The 16,822-nt window shown below is 36.5% G+C and overlaps 1 protein-coding gene across 1 annotated transcript; it reads right to left on the bottom strand.

The window, feature by feature from the left end:
• Positions 1-11,318: 11,318 nt before the first annotated feature.
• cxcl13 (chemokine (C-X-C motif) ligand 13) lies at positions 11,319-14,669 on the bottom strand. The gene is made up of 4 exons (XM_083911985.1): positions 14,558-14,669; positions 13,704-13,818; positions 12,367-12,435; positions 11,319-11,603 (listed from the first exon to the last, which is right to left on the bottom strand). The coding sequence occupies exons 1-4, from the start codon at positions 14,622-14,624 to the stop codon at positions 11,543-11,545; spliced, it is 312 nt and encodes a 103-aa protein (XP_083768111.1). The 5' UTR covers positions 14,625-14,669; the 3' UTR covers positions 11,319-11,542.
• Between the last annotated feature and the right edge of the window lie 2,153 nt (positions 14,670-16,822).

Raw genomic sequence — 16,822 nt, 5'->3', positions numbered from 1 at the left:
GTTTTGTCTTCATGGCTTTTATTTCTCCAAGCTTTTCACGCTCTGAGATGATGCTTCATCATCTTTATACCTCCTCTTCCTCATCTCTCTTCACACACACACACACGCACACACATCATCCAAAATCCATTTCTTTTAGGGTTTTTTCCATAGTCATATCCAACCATCATTACCTACAGTACAAGCATTTGCCCTGTTGATTTTGTCTCTGTGGACCTCACATACTTTTTCTACAAACAACGTGCCTAGTTTGTACAGTTTCCAACAGCAGCACTGCCCATGAGACCAAGACGCTCAGAGATTAACCCAGCACCATCATCCATCATCCCCCCATCATCCACCCATCATCCATCCATCATCTTTATCCCTCCAATCCTTCTTGAACCAACTCAAGAGGAATCCTTGATCAGATTGCTTCCAGATATCTGAAGTGCACTCACTCACACAGTTTGAGTTTTCCCCGGTGAGTTTATTTTTTTGGCAGTTTTTTCACTGCAATGACGTATTTAACAGGATTATCACGACCGTCATCGCATGCGTTTTTTGAATGTACAAAAAAAATCCTGTTGTTCAATATCTGGTCGTGGTTTGTTCTTTTTGTTTGTTTTTCTTCCCCTCTTGAGCTGATTTTGACCTCCGTGTGGACACTACATGAGGTTTTGTTGAGTCTCTGGTGGCCAATAAGACACATTAGGATTATCTGACAAAGCATTTAGCGTTTGGTGCGAAGGGCTTGTTGTCTTTAATTTGCTTTTTACATTTGACTTAGCTTTACCTCGGCCAGGTCGAGGCATCCAGACAAAGGAAACATAAACTTAAAGTATGCTACGTAAATGTGTATTAACCTGTGGGAAAGGAATCAAGTCAAACACCAGATAAAAATATAGATAAGTAAGCACACCTTTAAGGAATACTTTACCCACAAAATGACACAACTCGTGCAGAATGCTCAGTACTTCCCAAACACGTGCACTTTCCCTAAAACGTTGCTATTTACGTCACTCCCGTTACTCGACTGAGAAGTTTGTGCAGGCACTCTACTCATCTGGTGTGAGACTGTTTTGTGAGAGTCTAACGGATGTTTTGGTAGTTATTAAACGCGGTCCCCTATTACTACAAGGATTTTCAGTGTTTTTTGGATTTGCCGTTCAATGTGCAGTAAAAACTTGAACTGTGAAATGCTGGGAAATTCCAGTAAATGGCCATATTAAATCCCAGTATGTATGTAGTTAATAACAATAATACAAACTGTAAAAAACACGGTAAAATGGCTGGCAGCACAGTTTCCAGATGGATATGTGAAATTACAATATATAACATGTTAAATTACAGAATATTAACTGTTATTTCACTGATTACTTTAAAACATGCTCTTCTTTTTTTTTACAGTGTATTACATGTAATTGTGTGATACGGTTATTTACTGTAATTTGCCTGTGGTTTTACCCATTTTCTTACAGATTTGTTTTTTTACAGTGTGGAGGCATGTGACAAAAACAAACTTTTCTTCAAGAATTCACTCAAAACACTGAGAGTAACTGATATTCCAATGGTCCTTTTGTGGGTGAAGTATTCCTTTAAAAATCGCCGGTGTATCATGGGAATTTTCAGTGAATCTTTGTTCATTTACATCACTGACCACACGTTAATGTGCTGCTTAATTTGCTGAAATGAGGCCACTATAAAATGAAAGATTTCGACTATAAAAAGGGGAAAGGCAGCAACTTTTTAAGTTTCAAAACACTTCCAATAGTCTTCCCCAGTCAGTTGGTCTGACAGTTTGAAAAAAAAAAACATCGTCAGACAGTGATGAGAACAGATGCTATTTCTGGAAACTTAACTATTTATTTTCTCGGAGCATTCCTTTAAAAACAAGTTTTTTAAGTTGCAGCCTTTCAAAAAACTTTCAGCAGATTTGTTGTTTTCATGTGAAGTGAAACTGGGTAAGGATCCTCAGCCACCAGCAGTCAAACGACGGTGCTACATCAGCTCTCACAAGGATTTAAAAAAACAAAAACAACCTGCATTTAATCTGTTATCCGATTCCAGATGAGCAGCTTTTTACACCACATTGGTTTTCAATCCAAACAGCCTCCACCGCAGACGAGAGGAAGCATTCACCAAGCGTTGTTGGGTTTGGAAGGGAGAACTCTGTGGTGCAGAGCTGGTCAACTTCAGACGAAGCTGGTTTGGTATGGAGGAAGCCAAAGTGTGCATGGTGTCTGACAATTAAATGTCAAAAATGTGCAAAACTTACTGTTCGCCTGCGAGCACGAGTGGAAGGTTTTCGTGGGTGGCAGCGCTGATGGAAAAAATACAGATCATCCTTTGAAGGGGTCCTTATTCTTTTCTTTTTTTTTACATTTGTAATGAAACTTACAGCTAAACACTGTCTCCCAACAACTCCCAATATATAATCATCCTACTGTAATTTGAGGGAATATTTATGCTTTTCATATAATTTATAAGATGATGTTCAGAAAGCTTTTTATAGTTAACATAATATTCATGTCACACCCTGATTTTACAAATTAAGTTCAGTTTACTACAGTTAACCTGCTTATGCAACAGTGATATTATCAGGGTTATGTCAAATTTGAATTTGAAACAACCGGGAGTTTAGAAAGCAGTGTGGAAATGCTGGTTTTCACTTTACAACTCGTCAAATACAGCAGCGTGGTCAGTGGTCAGTTCTCTATAGCGCCCGGGTTTCCACCGCGGCGCTGTGAGATGGCGTAGCGTAAAGCGCCACAAAGTCCATGTTGAGGGTGGAGGGAGGTGCCCCGCGTTATTTTTACTGGCATGGAACAAACATTCTTATTTTAAACCTAATAGGGCTGGGCGATAATTCAACATGATAATTTTCCAATGGAGTTGTGTCGTTGTGTCGTTGTGTCGTTGTGCGTCGTATAACTGAGCAAGTGCTCACTTCAGGCCTATGATGGGATTATATCACAGTTAAGATGTTCGCCTGAAGTGAGCTGTTGCTTTTGTAAAACGAATATCAAGTATAGCAGGGCAACGGACATTTTCCAATTTAAAACTTTATTAACGTAAATCGTCCATAGAGCATTGTTCTTACAAAGAAATAGGTCCTCCTGGCCATCTGTTGCTATGGAACATACCTGATTTAATTTAGCCTGTTGCCGCACTGTTAGCTTAACCGAGCGTAGCCTAGCTTAGTTTATAGACATGGTGAAGTTTCTCAAACAGAATAAAGACAGCACATACACTTTAGAAAACAAATTATTAATACTTGATTTATTTTGAAATACTGTTGTTTTTTATTGTTCAGAATGTGATAGAATATCAGTTGTGTCTATACCACTGCTGTACCAGCATGTTTTTTTAAATAACAAAGGCACTTCAACAAAAACATTTATTTAGTGAAAAGAAACAATGATCAAAAGTAGAGAACAGTGTTGATTGTGTCAGAAGAGAAGATTTCAACAATGTTTTCTTCTCTAGGATTCAAAGCTGAACAGGAAGTGTAGAGGCCAGAGGCCCATCATTAACTGTTGTTCATTTGTTTCATATTTGTGTTGAATGTTTGTTGATATACCTTCGACATGCAGTGACTTTTAATCCCATTTCTGTTGTACTGATGTGTTTGGGCCTGTTTATCAACACACACTATCTTTAGATCACAGCTGGATGTTAGCTGTATATGTGATGTGTGAATTTCATACAAAACACATTTTATTAAGAAATGTAGTGCAAAATATAATCTCAAAATATTTTGATAAATAAATTTGTGTGCTTATTATTATTAATATCAGTGCAGACGACATAATTGTGCATCACAATATCTCAATGAATGATTTAAATCATGATACGATTCCACTGAAAGGGGGGAAACGATCATTTGGCCTAGCTCTACTTGAGAGAATTAGAAACCAAACTTGTTATGTCTTTATTTTGTCATAGTTTATTCAAGTTTTAGTTTTGTGGTCACGTTGTCTGTTGAAGAAAGAGACACAATGTTAGTTTCGCAGGGCCTCAGTAGGGCTAGACCTGGAAACACAACGCAAACTTGTGTTTTCCCAGTTCTCTCCCAGGGTGCAGCATGATACTGCACACATTCACTCTGAAACAGATGCACAAGGAGAAGGCACTGACACATCCACAGTTCACATTAGAACAGGGTCCAGTCGAATGGTTTTTCAGTATCAGTATGGCAGTCATATTTGAGTTTCAGTACAGACGCGTGAAAAATACCTTTTTAAACACCTTGAGTTAAATAAACATGTTTTCTTTGTCATGTCAGAGGTAAGGTCATTTTTTTTATTTTTTGTGAAGGTTTCTTGCGGTGGGAGTAAATGGATCACCCAGAGTAAACCTGTGCAAGAAGAAGAAAGAGTGAAGGAAGTTTTAAGGGTGAATAGAGAAAGTAGGAAGGTTTCTTGCGGTAGGAGTAAACTGGATCACCCAGAGTACCCCCTGTGCAAGAAGAGGAAAGAGTGAAGGAAGTTTGTTAGAATGAGCAGAGAGTGTCAAGGCGGCAGGATGGTCCTGACACTTGGTCTGCGCTGTCAGGACATGGCGTGAGCTCCTGAAGTCTTGAACAAAGGGCGTCGTTCTGCCGGATCAAGAAGCCTTTCTCCGGTTGAAGGGAGTCGTGCAGGTCTGCCAGAGCTCTTTCATCTCGGAGTGGGTCATCCAGCTCCTGGATCCTAAACAGAAGAGTGCTGTTTTCTCTGCTCAGGGCTTCGTTCTCTGACGCTACCTCTCGGTTTTTCTGCTCCAGAGGTTGTTGCTTTGAGAACTTTTTCTCCAGCTCTCTGAGTTTTTTTTGCAGAGTGTTATTCCGGTTGATTAGAACCTTTTTCCCTGTCTTCATTAGTTTATAATCTGCCTTAATAGCAATCAGAGATATGAGCCTGTCATTGACACTCCTGATGTTGTTGGTAAGTCCATCATTCTGGAGCACCATGGCCTCGGTCTGTTCCTTCAGCACGTTGTACTTTTGCTGCCAGTCTTGTTCCAGCAGAAGCTTGTTGAGGACGTCAGAATGGGCTTTTGTCAGGGTTTTGTTTTGCGCCTTCAGGACTTTCTCTCCGGCTTCAAGTTCTGCGTGTTGGTCCTTGCAGTATTTTTTAACCATGATCTGTTTGCTGACAACTTGGATTTGCTGTTTCAAATCATTGTTGCTTTCCTTCAAGACGTCTATGCGGTTCAGCGTTTCCCTGCAAACGTCACCCCAAATTTTTAAAGTCTCCAACTTTTCGTTGAGACCCTGGAGTTCCTGCTGCAGGACGTTGTTTTTACATATCATGTCTTCCTTTGACGCTTCCATTGCATCTTTCACGTCAAACAAAGCTTCTTCTTTCTGGATCTCTTTGTTGAGCTCCTGAATTTCATGTTGCAAAGCGTCGTTCTTCTGGCGGATCGCCTCTGCAACATTGTAAGATTCCTTCAAAGCTTTGACGTGCTGAAGTCTCTCCTTGAGCTGCAGGATTTCATTCTGAAAGGCGTCATTTTGCTGGTCCATTGCCTCTATGTCCTGCTTAAATGCTGCACACTGTTTCTCCCTGGAGGCTTCCTTTCTGAGCTCTTCCTGCAGGTTATGCATTTCTCTCTTGAGCTCCTTTTGCTCTTGTTTTGCAAATCCATAATTCTCTCTCACATCATCAAAGCAGCTCGTCCTTTCTTTGAGGTCCTGAAGTGTAAGTTGCAGAGCCTCACACTGAGAGCCCATGGCCTCGTTTGATGCTGTAGTTTCTTTGTACAGTCGATCAAGTGTGCTGTGATTTTGGACCTGGTCTCTGAGCACCTTCACCTGTTCTTCGAGGGAGTCACAGGTTTCCCTTGCAGCTCTTGCCTCCGCCTTCACTGCGATGAACTCTTCTGTCTCATTTCCCCAGCTCTTGAACTGTCTCTGGTGCTTGTGAATTTGTCCGTGCAGGGTCTTAAGCTGTTGGGTGATGCCCTGTAGGCTCAAACTCATTTTATGGTAGTTCCTACCCATATCTGCCTGTTCCTTGCAGACCATGTTTTCGTTCTCCATTGATTCCTGAGAAGCAATGCCGTTTTGGTTTTCAGCTGTCTTAAAGATTGTCAGCGAAAAATAGTGTTGAAGAGATGATTGCCAGCAGAGTGCAGTGAAGTCGTAATGAAAGTACTCGCAATGAGAAATTGCATCTGTGCAGACTTAAGAGAGTTTGGAATGTCCGCTCAAAGCCAACAATCCATCATAGGAATGTCAACTTGTGACATCATGTTCAAAAATAGAATCCTTGGATGACAGCTGTTGCCTTGGTAACAATGAACAGAGTTGCATTATAGCTAATATAGTCAAAAATGGGTAATATTGTTCAAAAATGTCACTCTTAATGCATTTTGATCAACAGAAAGCAGATTTGTTTATCCATGAAAAGAACAGGAAATTGCAATAAAATTCATAAAAGACAGCACTCATCAACTTTTCCTGTGTGAAGTTTCTTGTTTTTGACAACTGAACCAATGAATATAACACCCCCTCAACTTTTTTCAACATTTATGATGATCATGAATCAGAATCCTGACATTTTCAACTGTTGGACCATTTCCTCAATCCTGAGAACCAAGCTGTGCAAAACAAACTTTACATTTTGGACCAAACTTTCTACTGTTGGATTATAAAAAGAGATGTCCTGATGAAGATTGTTCCTTTCCAATATCTGAACTAGCATATTGACCAATAATGAGTACCGGTCTGATACCAGTGCAATAAAAAAAATACATATACACTGGAGATCAAAATAAGTATCAGTTCTTGATTATTCTGAAATGTTATTTTTTATTGTTCATAATTTGATAATATATTGTCTGTGGCTATCCCACTGCTGTACTAGCATGTTTTTTTTTAAATAACCAAGGCACTTCAACAAAAACCTTTATTTTGGGGTATCACAGTGGTTAGAGAATCTCTGGAAAATCCTCAGCAACAAAGTAATGTGTAAGAAACCCACTCCAGTTAGTGAACTGTGGAAGAGAGTGAGTCAGAATGGACCAAGATCAAACCAGAGCAGTGTGAGAAACTAGTGTTGTCCTGTGGGCGCAGATGTGCTGAAGTCATTCAAAGCTGTGGCCTCTACACTTCCTATTCAGTTTTGTTCTCTAATTTAGATCACTGTTTTTTTTTTTTTTTTTTTACAAAATAAAGTTTTTTTTGGTTGAAGTGCCTTGGTTATTTAAAAAAAAACAAAAAAAAAAACATGCTAGTACAGCAGTGGTATAGCCACAGGATATTCTATCAAATTCTGAACTATAAAAAATAACTAGTTATATATATGTTTATATATATGTGTATATATATATGTATATATATATATGTATATGTGTATATATATGTATATGTATATATGTATATATACATATATAATATATATATATTATATATACATATATATTATATATATATATATATGTGTGTGTGTGTGTATATAAATACATATATATATGTATATATATAGGTATATATATATATGTATATATAAATATGTATATATATGTATATGTATATATATATATATATATATATATATATATAAATATGTATATATATGTATATGTATATATATATATATATATATATATATATATATATGTGTATATATATATATACAGTACAGACCAAAAGTTTGGACACACCTTCTCATTCAATGAGTTTCCTTTCTTTTAATGACTATTGACATTGTAGATTCACACTGAAGGCATCAAAACAAAAAAGTGTAAAACAAATGAAAATACGCCTTATATTCTATTTCTTCAAAGTAGCCACCTTTTGCTCTGATTACTGCTTCGCACACACTCTGCATTCTCTTGATGAGCTTCAAGAGGTCGTCACCTGAAATGGCTTTCCCTTCACCGGTGTGCCCTGTCAGGTTCAATAAGTGGGATTTCTTGCATTATAAATGGGGTTGGGACCCTCAGTTGGGTTGTGCAGAAGTCAAGTGGATACACAGCTGATAGTCCCAGTTAGAATTTGTATTATGGCAAGAAAAAAGCAGCTAAGTAAAGAAAAGCGAGTGGCCATCATTACTTTAAGAAATGAAGGTCAGTCAGTCCGAAAAATTAGGAAAACTTTGAAAGTGTCCCCAAGTGCAGTCATAAAAACCATCAAGCGCTACAAAGAAACTGGTTCACATGAGGACCGCCCCAGGAAAGGAAGACCAAGAGTCACCTCTGCTGCGGAGGATAAGTTCATCCAAGTCACCAGCCTCAGAAATGGCAGGTTAACAGCAGCTCAGGTTAGAGACCAGGTCAATACCACAGAGAGTTCTAGCAGCAGACACATCTCTAGAACAACTGTTAAGAGGAGACTGTGTGAATCAGGCCTTCATGGTAGAATAGCTGCTAGGAAACCACTGCTAAGGACAGGCAACAAGAAGAGACTTGTTTGGGCTCAAGAATACAAGGAATGGACATTAGACCAGTGGAAATCTGTACTTTGGTCTGATGAGTCCAAATTTGAGATCTCTGGTTCCAACCACCGTGTCTTTGTGCGACGTAGAAAAGCTGAACAGATGGACTCTACATGCCTGGTTCCCACCGTGAAGCATGGAGGAGGAGGAGTGATGGTTTGGGGGTGCTTTGCTGGTGACACTGTTAGGGATTTATTCAAAATTGAAGGCATACTGAACCAGCATGGCTACCACAGCATCTTGCAGCAGCATGCTTTTCCATCCGGTTTGCGTTTAGTTGGACCATCATTTATTTTTCAACAGGACAATGACCCCAAACACACCTCCAGGCTGTGTAAGGGCTATTTGACCAAGAAGGAGAGTGATGAGGTGCTGCGCCAGATGACCTGGCCTCCACAGACACCAGACCTGAACCCAATCGAGATGGTTTGGGGTGAGCTGGACCACAGAGTGTAGGCAAAAGGGCCAACAAGTGCTAAGCATCTCTGGGAACTCCTTTAAGACTGTTGGAAGACCATTTCAGGTGACGACCTCTTGAAGCTCATCAAGAGAATGCAAAGTGTGTGTGAAGCAGTAATCAAAGCAAAAGGTGGCTACTTTGAAGAACCTAAAATATAAGACATATTTTCAGTTGTTTCACACTTTTTTGTTAAGTACATATTTCCACATGTGTTAATTCATAGTTTTAATTATTTCAGTGACGATCTACAATTTTCATAGTCATGAAAATAAAGAAAACTCTTTGAATGAGAAGGTGTGTCCAAACTTTTGGTCTGTACTGTATGTATATATATATATATATATATATATATATGTTTTTCAGAATATATCAATTTTTCAGAATATATCTATATGTGTAGGCAAAAGGGCCTATATATATATATAAGGGCCCTTATATATATATATAGGCCCTTTTGCCTACACATATAGATATATTCTGAAAAATTGATATATTCTGAAAAACATATATATATATATATATATATATATATATATATATATATATATATATATATATATATATATATTTATATATATATATATATATATATATATATTTATATATATATATATATATATATATATATATATATATATATATATATATATATATATATATATATATATATATTTATATATATATATATATATATATATATATATATATATATATATAAATATATATATATATATATATATATTTATATATATATATATATATATATATTTATATATATATATATATATATATATATATACATATATATATATATATATATATATATATATATATATATATATATATATGTTTTTCAGAATATATCAATTTTTCAGAATATATCTATATCTATATAAGTATTTGTTTTCTATTTGTTATCCCCAGTGTATAAACACTAAACTGCTTTGCGAGCTCAATCGTGTTGTAACTAAAATATCTGCTGAAATTTTTTTTTTTCTATGGACAGATTTGAGCAAACTATCATTTTATAAATATATTGAAATCAGAATGATAAAGAATTGTTGTAAGGAATTGGACATCATAGCCGTGATTTACCAGAATCATATCATGACTAACAAAAATCTGCAGACATTAAAGGTATACAAAATCATCAGTTACAATTATCCACAGATACCTCTATATAAGGGTTTTATACAGCAATATTTAACAGAATATGTCAGTTTTTTACCTTCTTCTTCACACAATGGCATCACATCACCGTCCTCCTGACTGAAATAGCTCCGTGGTCCACACACAGAACAAAACAAAGACCATAATGCACTTGGCGCGGTAACAAATATATGAACAGACCATATTTTAGCTCTGACTGTGGCAAAATATTTGCAATAGTTTTTACCATAGAAATGGCATTATCAAAATAAAACAACAAATAACATATGACATCAACTTTACATTTTCATGTATTTAATAACTCGAGTGGAAACTCAAACATGACTGATTTTACCGCCCAGTTACATTAACAAGCACATACTAAATTCCCAATTTTTCAGAAAATGTGAAATATTTTGAGTTTATTTGTTACGTATTAAATTCCCCCTGGAGTATACGGATATATGCTGTACCATGGGGATATTTCATACAGAGTATTTATTTATTGAATTAGCAGAAAACATGCTGTATGGTGATGTATATCCGTATGGAGATATGAAATTATTTTGCCCAGCCCTAAACCAAACTATGATCTTTTGTTAACCCTAACCCTGCACATTGAGAAATGACACCCACAGCGTTAAAACACTACGCCAGGGGAACTGACAGAGCTGCAGTATGGGACGAGTGAGGATGTGTGGAAATGAAAGGATCCAGAGTTTCTCTTGGTGACACTTTGATCTTCCTTTTGTGTCTCTTGTGAGTGAGGAAGTGAGACCTTTTTTGTTAGAAAGTGAAAAGCATGACTAGACTAGACTAAAAAAAACAACCAATGAGACACTTTTCTTCAGGGATGATGAATAAAATGAGTTAGGAGATTTGGCGTAACTCTTGAAAAGAAGCTCGTGATCAGGTCTCAGCTCTCGTGTGTACAAATGGTTCCACGCTAATATAGGGGACTTCTACAAAGGCTTCATCTGTGTTTAATCACACGTGAGCTGCTTCACTTCAGCTGATGCTCAACAGCTCTCTCTCTCTCTCTCTCTCTCTCTCTCTCTCTCTCTCTCTCTCTCTCTCTCTCTCTCTCTCTCTCTCTCTCTCTCTCTCTCTCTCTCTCTCTCTCTCTCTCTCTCTCTCTCTCTCTCTCTCTCTCTCTCTCTCTCTCTCTCTCTCTCTCTCTCTCTCTCTCTCTCTCCACCTCCTCCTGTAGGCAATAAACATGTCGTATTTTACGTCTTTTTGTCTGTGTCTTTTTATTCTTTACGAGAAGAAAAAGTCATGGATACGACACAAACAATGTGAGAGGTTACAGCATCATTGCAGTTAAAAAAAATAAATCCATACATCAGATTCACATTATCTAGTCAAATTTACAGGAAAGCATTCTCTGTTTATTCTTTATCAAAAACATTTTTACTTCAACTGGCTACATATACAGTACATATCTAAAATGTTTTTAATTCAGAGTCTTGTCTTTTTGTGAATTCACAGTTGAATCTATTTTGGATGAAGCCGTCAGAATGTCAGATCAGACCACGGTGGTGGAGGATGACATGGGGCTGAGTGTTGAGTTGGAGTTCAGATTTCTACTGTAATAAAAAAAAGACCAGGATTCATTAAAGACTGGAGTGAATAACAGATACAGCAGCTTAGTGTTTCATGATGATCGTGTGTTCAAGTAAACGTTTTTATTATCATTATCACAATAAATAAAAAATAATCACTTTTTCGTTTATTTATTTGTTTTCAGAGACGGAGAAGGAGAAAATACATTTTTTCCATGTCAAAAAAAGACTTTAAGATAAAAGACAACCGTCTCGAATGATCACAAAACCTTTCTCTATTGCAATGTTATGTATATTTATTCAATTATTTACTTTTATATAGTTATTTTAATATTATTGTTTTTTTAATTTTATATATAATATTATAATAATTTTCTTTCTTATTTTATATATATATATATTCATTATTTTTTTACTTTTATTTGTCATTTCTAAAAGCGTTCAATTCACTTTTGTTTTCAGAGTGGGTTTGTGGGGTTCAGTCTCGTTTTTATTGTGTAATGTTTAGTTTTTTATTAGTTACGGTATTAGTTGTTTTGTTTTTTATTATAATATATATATGTATATATATATATATATGGGGGTATCTGTCAGATTTTATAAGGTATTACCAGACAAATACAAGACAAATTTGATCAAATTGATTAAACTAAAGAAATCTCCTGATTATTTGTATTTTATTTTTGTTAACTTTCTAAGTAACTTTCTTGTTAACTTTCTAAGTAAACAATATCATTTCAGTTGATTTTCTTTTATTTTTCTTTTAAAAGCCAAATCAAGTCCTTACTTTTGCAAAGTGATGATCCACTTCACATTTGGGTTGACGCACACTCGAGAGCCGTTCCTCCTGCTGATACTGTGGAGAAAAAGCTTTTCAGTGAAAACACAAAGAGACTCTTCAGAGTGACAGAAAAATCAGTTTCACATTAACAGAAGTGGAACTTAAAGCACGTTTACTGAAGTGCTACAGTGATGTAGACGTGTATTTTGAGGTGCCAGTCCATAACTTGAGTTTCACTTTTAGTGTAACTTTGTACTTTAACTGCAGTGATTTCAGTTTTGTTCTGAATGCACAGGTACAGATATCTGTGTGCTAATCCAAGTTGCATCATTGCTTTAATGTCAAAGCTGAGCATAGATGAAAAGTATAAACTCAAAACACTGTAAGTGGAGGACTAGTGCAACATTTTGGGAAATAATATTGGAGCTGGAGAGGAGGGGGCGATTAGCTTAGCTTAGCATAAAGACTGGAAGTGGGGGAAAGAGCTAGCCTGACCCCCTCCAAAGTTGAAAAATAAAATAAAATAAGATACAACATGTTAATTAATGAGCTTTAGAGGTGTGGATAGCTAGCTGTCTCCCCCTACTCCCAGTCTTTATGCTAAGCTAAGCTAACTGCCTCCTTCTTCTAGCTCCAAGGCAGCTGCACAGACATGAAGGTGTGATGGATGACAAGAAAGTGAATATTTCTCAAAATGGCAAAATGTACTTTCAGGTATTTGGACTTTGCAGCTTAATAATACTTTATACATGTGTAAAAAAAAAATATGATGCACTTTATAGACCTTTTCAAAGATGTGAAAATAAACATGTCCAAGTTTGATTCCTGTTGCAGTGAATGAGGATGACATTAACTGACAGGAAGTTAGGGACCATGGCTGTTGCCTAGCAATGGAATTCCATTAAAAAGGTCTATAGATAAAACACCGTATGCGTACAGTACAGTATGTAAAATTGTTGCGACCTCAAATTGCTACAAAATTGTATAACATTAATAGGCTGCTGCACAATGAATACTTTCACTTTCAATATTTGATGTACCATATTCTGCTGATAATATTTACTCTAGGTAGAATATTTAAACTCCATTTTGAATGTCAGATTTGTATTTAAGGGTTTTTAACATTGTGTTATTGCTACTTCACAAAAAATAGGATCTGAGTACTTTTTAAAGTATTTTGTCTAATAATGCAGCATTTTTCTTTACTTCTGTCACAAAACAGTCCTGCAGTCTTTGAATTCATCTTATTAATGATAAATACTTTTTTTATACGTTGCTTTAAAAAGGATACTCAAATGCACTTCCTATATAAAAAAAACAGAAATCTAATCTTAACTACTCACATGACTTCAGGCCGACGACAGCTTCCTGAAATAGGATACACCTCAATTTTCTTGATGACCCGAACAGGGATGGGAATGGAGACCGTCTTTCTGCAGCGACAACTGTGCCCCACAGCTGTGAACATTTTTTAAAAATGAATAAGCTTAATTATCAAGTTTAATTCTTATCTTCGACGGCGGTGGTAAACAACAGTCTGGCTTTGTTAAGCTTCAATATGACAACACATTGAATCCTTGAAAATCAAAATGAACATCTGCCAGTCTTCCTGATCACGTGAGGTAAGTTTGACACTTCGTCCACGTGATAACACAGGGTGGTTGTGCATGAGCAAACTCCATCGGTTAAGAAACAAATGGATGATGGATGGAGTTACACTATGGATAAATAAAAGTCTCTAAAAAATACAATTCTGAATACATATATATATATATATATATATATATATATATATATATGTGAATACATTAATAAATATACAAATATGTTAATATATATCATTACTTGTCCCATTTAGTGATTTGTTTATTTATGGTCAACCAAGCATTAAATTCATTTTAGTTATTATTAATTTATTTTTGATTAAATTATATACTTGGGTATGTATTTATATATTTAGTTATGGCAATTCAAACCCTTGGTGAGAAAAAGCCCAGATTAAAGATTAGTTAAATATCATTATATGTAGACGACACCTTATTGTGTCACTAACTTTAGTTGCATACATTTAAAAAATACTAAACTGACAATTCGACACCCTGGATCCCATACTTAAGAATATTTTAATAAAGCTTTTCTTTCTAACACTAATGCAATCATGATAAAGTGGTATTAATATATAAGAAAAGTCCCTCACCGTGCAGAGAGGAGATGCAGCAGCAGACAGTCAGAGCAGCCAGCAGGAGCAGTGGTTTAGTCATCATGTTGGCGGTTGTTTTGATCTTTCAGCACCAATGAGGATGTGAGAGTGTGTTGAGAGTGAATGGAGTAGAGTCTGGCCTTATAAAGCAGCGAATAAGGAAGTGAGTGTAGGAAGCATTGTCTTGACACAAAATGTAAAAATTGTGGCATCTTGATTTTTTCAGGGGAGTTTTTGCTGAATGAGCTTTGAGGTTTTTTCTGAGTGTCTATTTTTACTGAGCTATCAGCCAGACAAGTTGAGTAAAATAGTATAAAGGTATTACTTGTTATTTTTTCTTGCACTTCATATTTTTTCTGCACAATAGTTGGAAAACTGAGTGAATTATTGACATATGCTAATATGAAAGGCAGTGGAGGTAACCGGTAATAATTACAATTCCTTTTAGCCTTGAATGATGAACTATAGCTGACAAAAGGCAGTAGTGTTTGTTTGCAGACACTTGTTATTATTATATATTATCCACCAAATCTGACTTGTCTGAATATTTAGGATTAAGACTTAAATTAAATTCCCCTTTAAAAGAATACTTGATTCAATCAACTCTATCATTAAAGTTACAATCTTTACAATCTCTGTTTAAAATGTTAATTGCAGGTGTTGTGTTTTTTTAATCAGAGATGCAAACAGTGATACATCGCTCTTTTCTTAGTCTGTTAGGCCAAAGTAACCGTTTACTGCAACGTAAAAGAGACTGGGGGAAAAAAACACTACACCACTTTAAAAACAACTGAGTTAAAGAGCAAGTCTGTAGTTAGCGGTGCCCACCTTCTCTGAAGCACCAACCATGCTACTTCTGAGGATGCAACTGTGCTGTTTAGGATTTTTTTCGGAAATGTTGCCAGGCACACACGGTTCATAATGCTGAAAATGCAAAGGGCTCAAAAAGGCTCAATCACCATTGTGTCATTTCAACCATGTGAAAATGGATCCCATGGTCTTTTTCGGCATGAAAATACATCAAATAAGCCATCGAGACCGTTTTTTGCGTTGATCAACCATGAATAGAGAATGGTTTATGTGTAGGGACTCCTCTCATACTACTGCAGAGGTTTGTTGTTATTTTGAGCAGTATTAGTGGTTAAAAGATTCCCATTTGGATGCGTTCAGCGCACCGCCCTAAGCTAATCTGTGTTAGCCCATTGGGACTCTTAGCATCTCTTCTGGCATTCTCTATACACGGTTGATCAACACAAAAAACTGTCTCCATGGCTAATTTGATGTATTTTCATGCTGAAAAAGAGCATGGGGTCCCTTTGCCGGACTTATAACACTTCAAAATATCTTTAAGGCTGAAACTAAGGGCGCACTCACACTGTCCATCCGTATCGTGAGAGAACATGATAACGTTCTGACCAAATCTGCAGTAAACACTCCACCTCGCGTATGTGTGTGTGTTCGTTTAAGACATGTTTTGACTGACCAGATGACCAATTGAGATAATGTATGTGCCTTGGCAAACTGCTATCAGCATGTTGAGCAGCTGGCTTTCATGGTTCCGAGTAGAAAAGGTTAATATGACTCAGCTGTGATCCAAATTGAGAAAAAAAAGCAAAATAGAATTGTTACATACATGCTGTGAATCAAACAAATGAAGTTTCGCGGACGTTATCATTTTGACAATTGAAATTCAAAAGTTGGGTGTGGCTATAAAGGCCAATCGCCATTTTTGAACAGTGGTGCAGAAGAAAATCGTAAATAGGTGTGGTTGTGCTATCAATCGCCATTTTGTAGTTGGGGCGCAGTTGAAATTTAGGTATTGGGCGTGGCTTGGAGGCCCGCCATTTTAAAACCTGGTCGCCATTTTGAATCAAACGTTGTGTAGTTTAAATTCTTGGTACACGTCACTTTTGCCAGGAGTGGTTTGGCAGACCGCCAGACAGGAGGGGGGTGCAACAGACAGCACCAGGTGAGAGGGACTAGCAGTTAGCTATAGGCCCTAGTAGCATAGCTACCAGAAAGGCTAAGCTAAGTTGTTAGCATTTACGATTGATTGCACCTATTACCATAGACTAGTTTAGCATAACTAGCATAGCTTATGCTAAGCTAATTAGCATTGAGCAAAAAACGAGCAAATCAATTTAGACTGTGGGTTTTACCATAGACTAGCTTAGCATAACTAACATAGCTAATGCTAAGCTAATTAGCATTGAGAAAAAATAGCATATCAAAATTAAACTGTGGGTATTGCCATAACCTAAG

The sequence above is a fragment of the Echiichthys vipera genome, assembly GCF_963691815.1.
Source record: "Echiichthys vipera genome assembly, chromosome: 4".
Classification (NCBI taxonomy): domain Eukaryota; kingdom Metazoa; phylum Chordata; class Actinopteri; order Perciformes; family Trachinidae; genus Echiichthys; species Echiichthys vipera.
This window is presented reverse-complemented; position numbering and strand designations above follow the sequence as displayed.

Coding starts and splice junctions, on each gene's coding strand:
- cxcl13 (XM_083911985.1), bottom strand. CDS start 14,624: ATGATGACTAAACCACTGCTCCTGCTGGCTGCTCTGACTGTCTGCTGC. Junction 13,819..14,557: donor CTGCATCTCCTCTCTGCACG/GTGAGGGACTTT, acceptor AAATGTTCACAG/CTGTGGGGCACAGTTGTCGC. Junction 11,604..12,366: donor TGGATCATCACTTTGCAAAA/GTAAGGACTTGA, acceptor TTTTTATTACAG/TAGAAATCTGAACTCCAACT.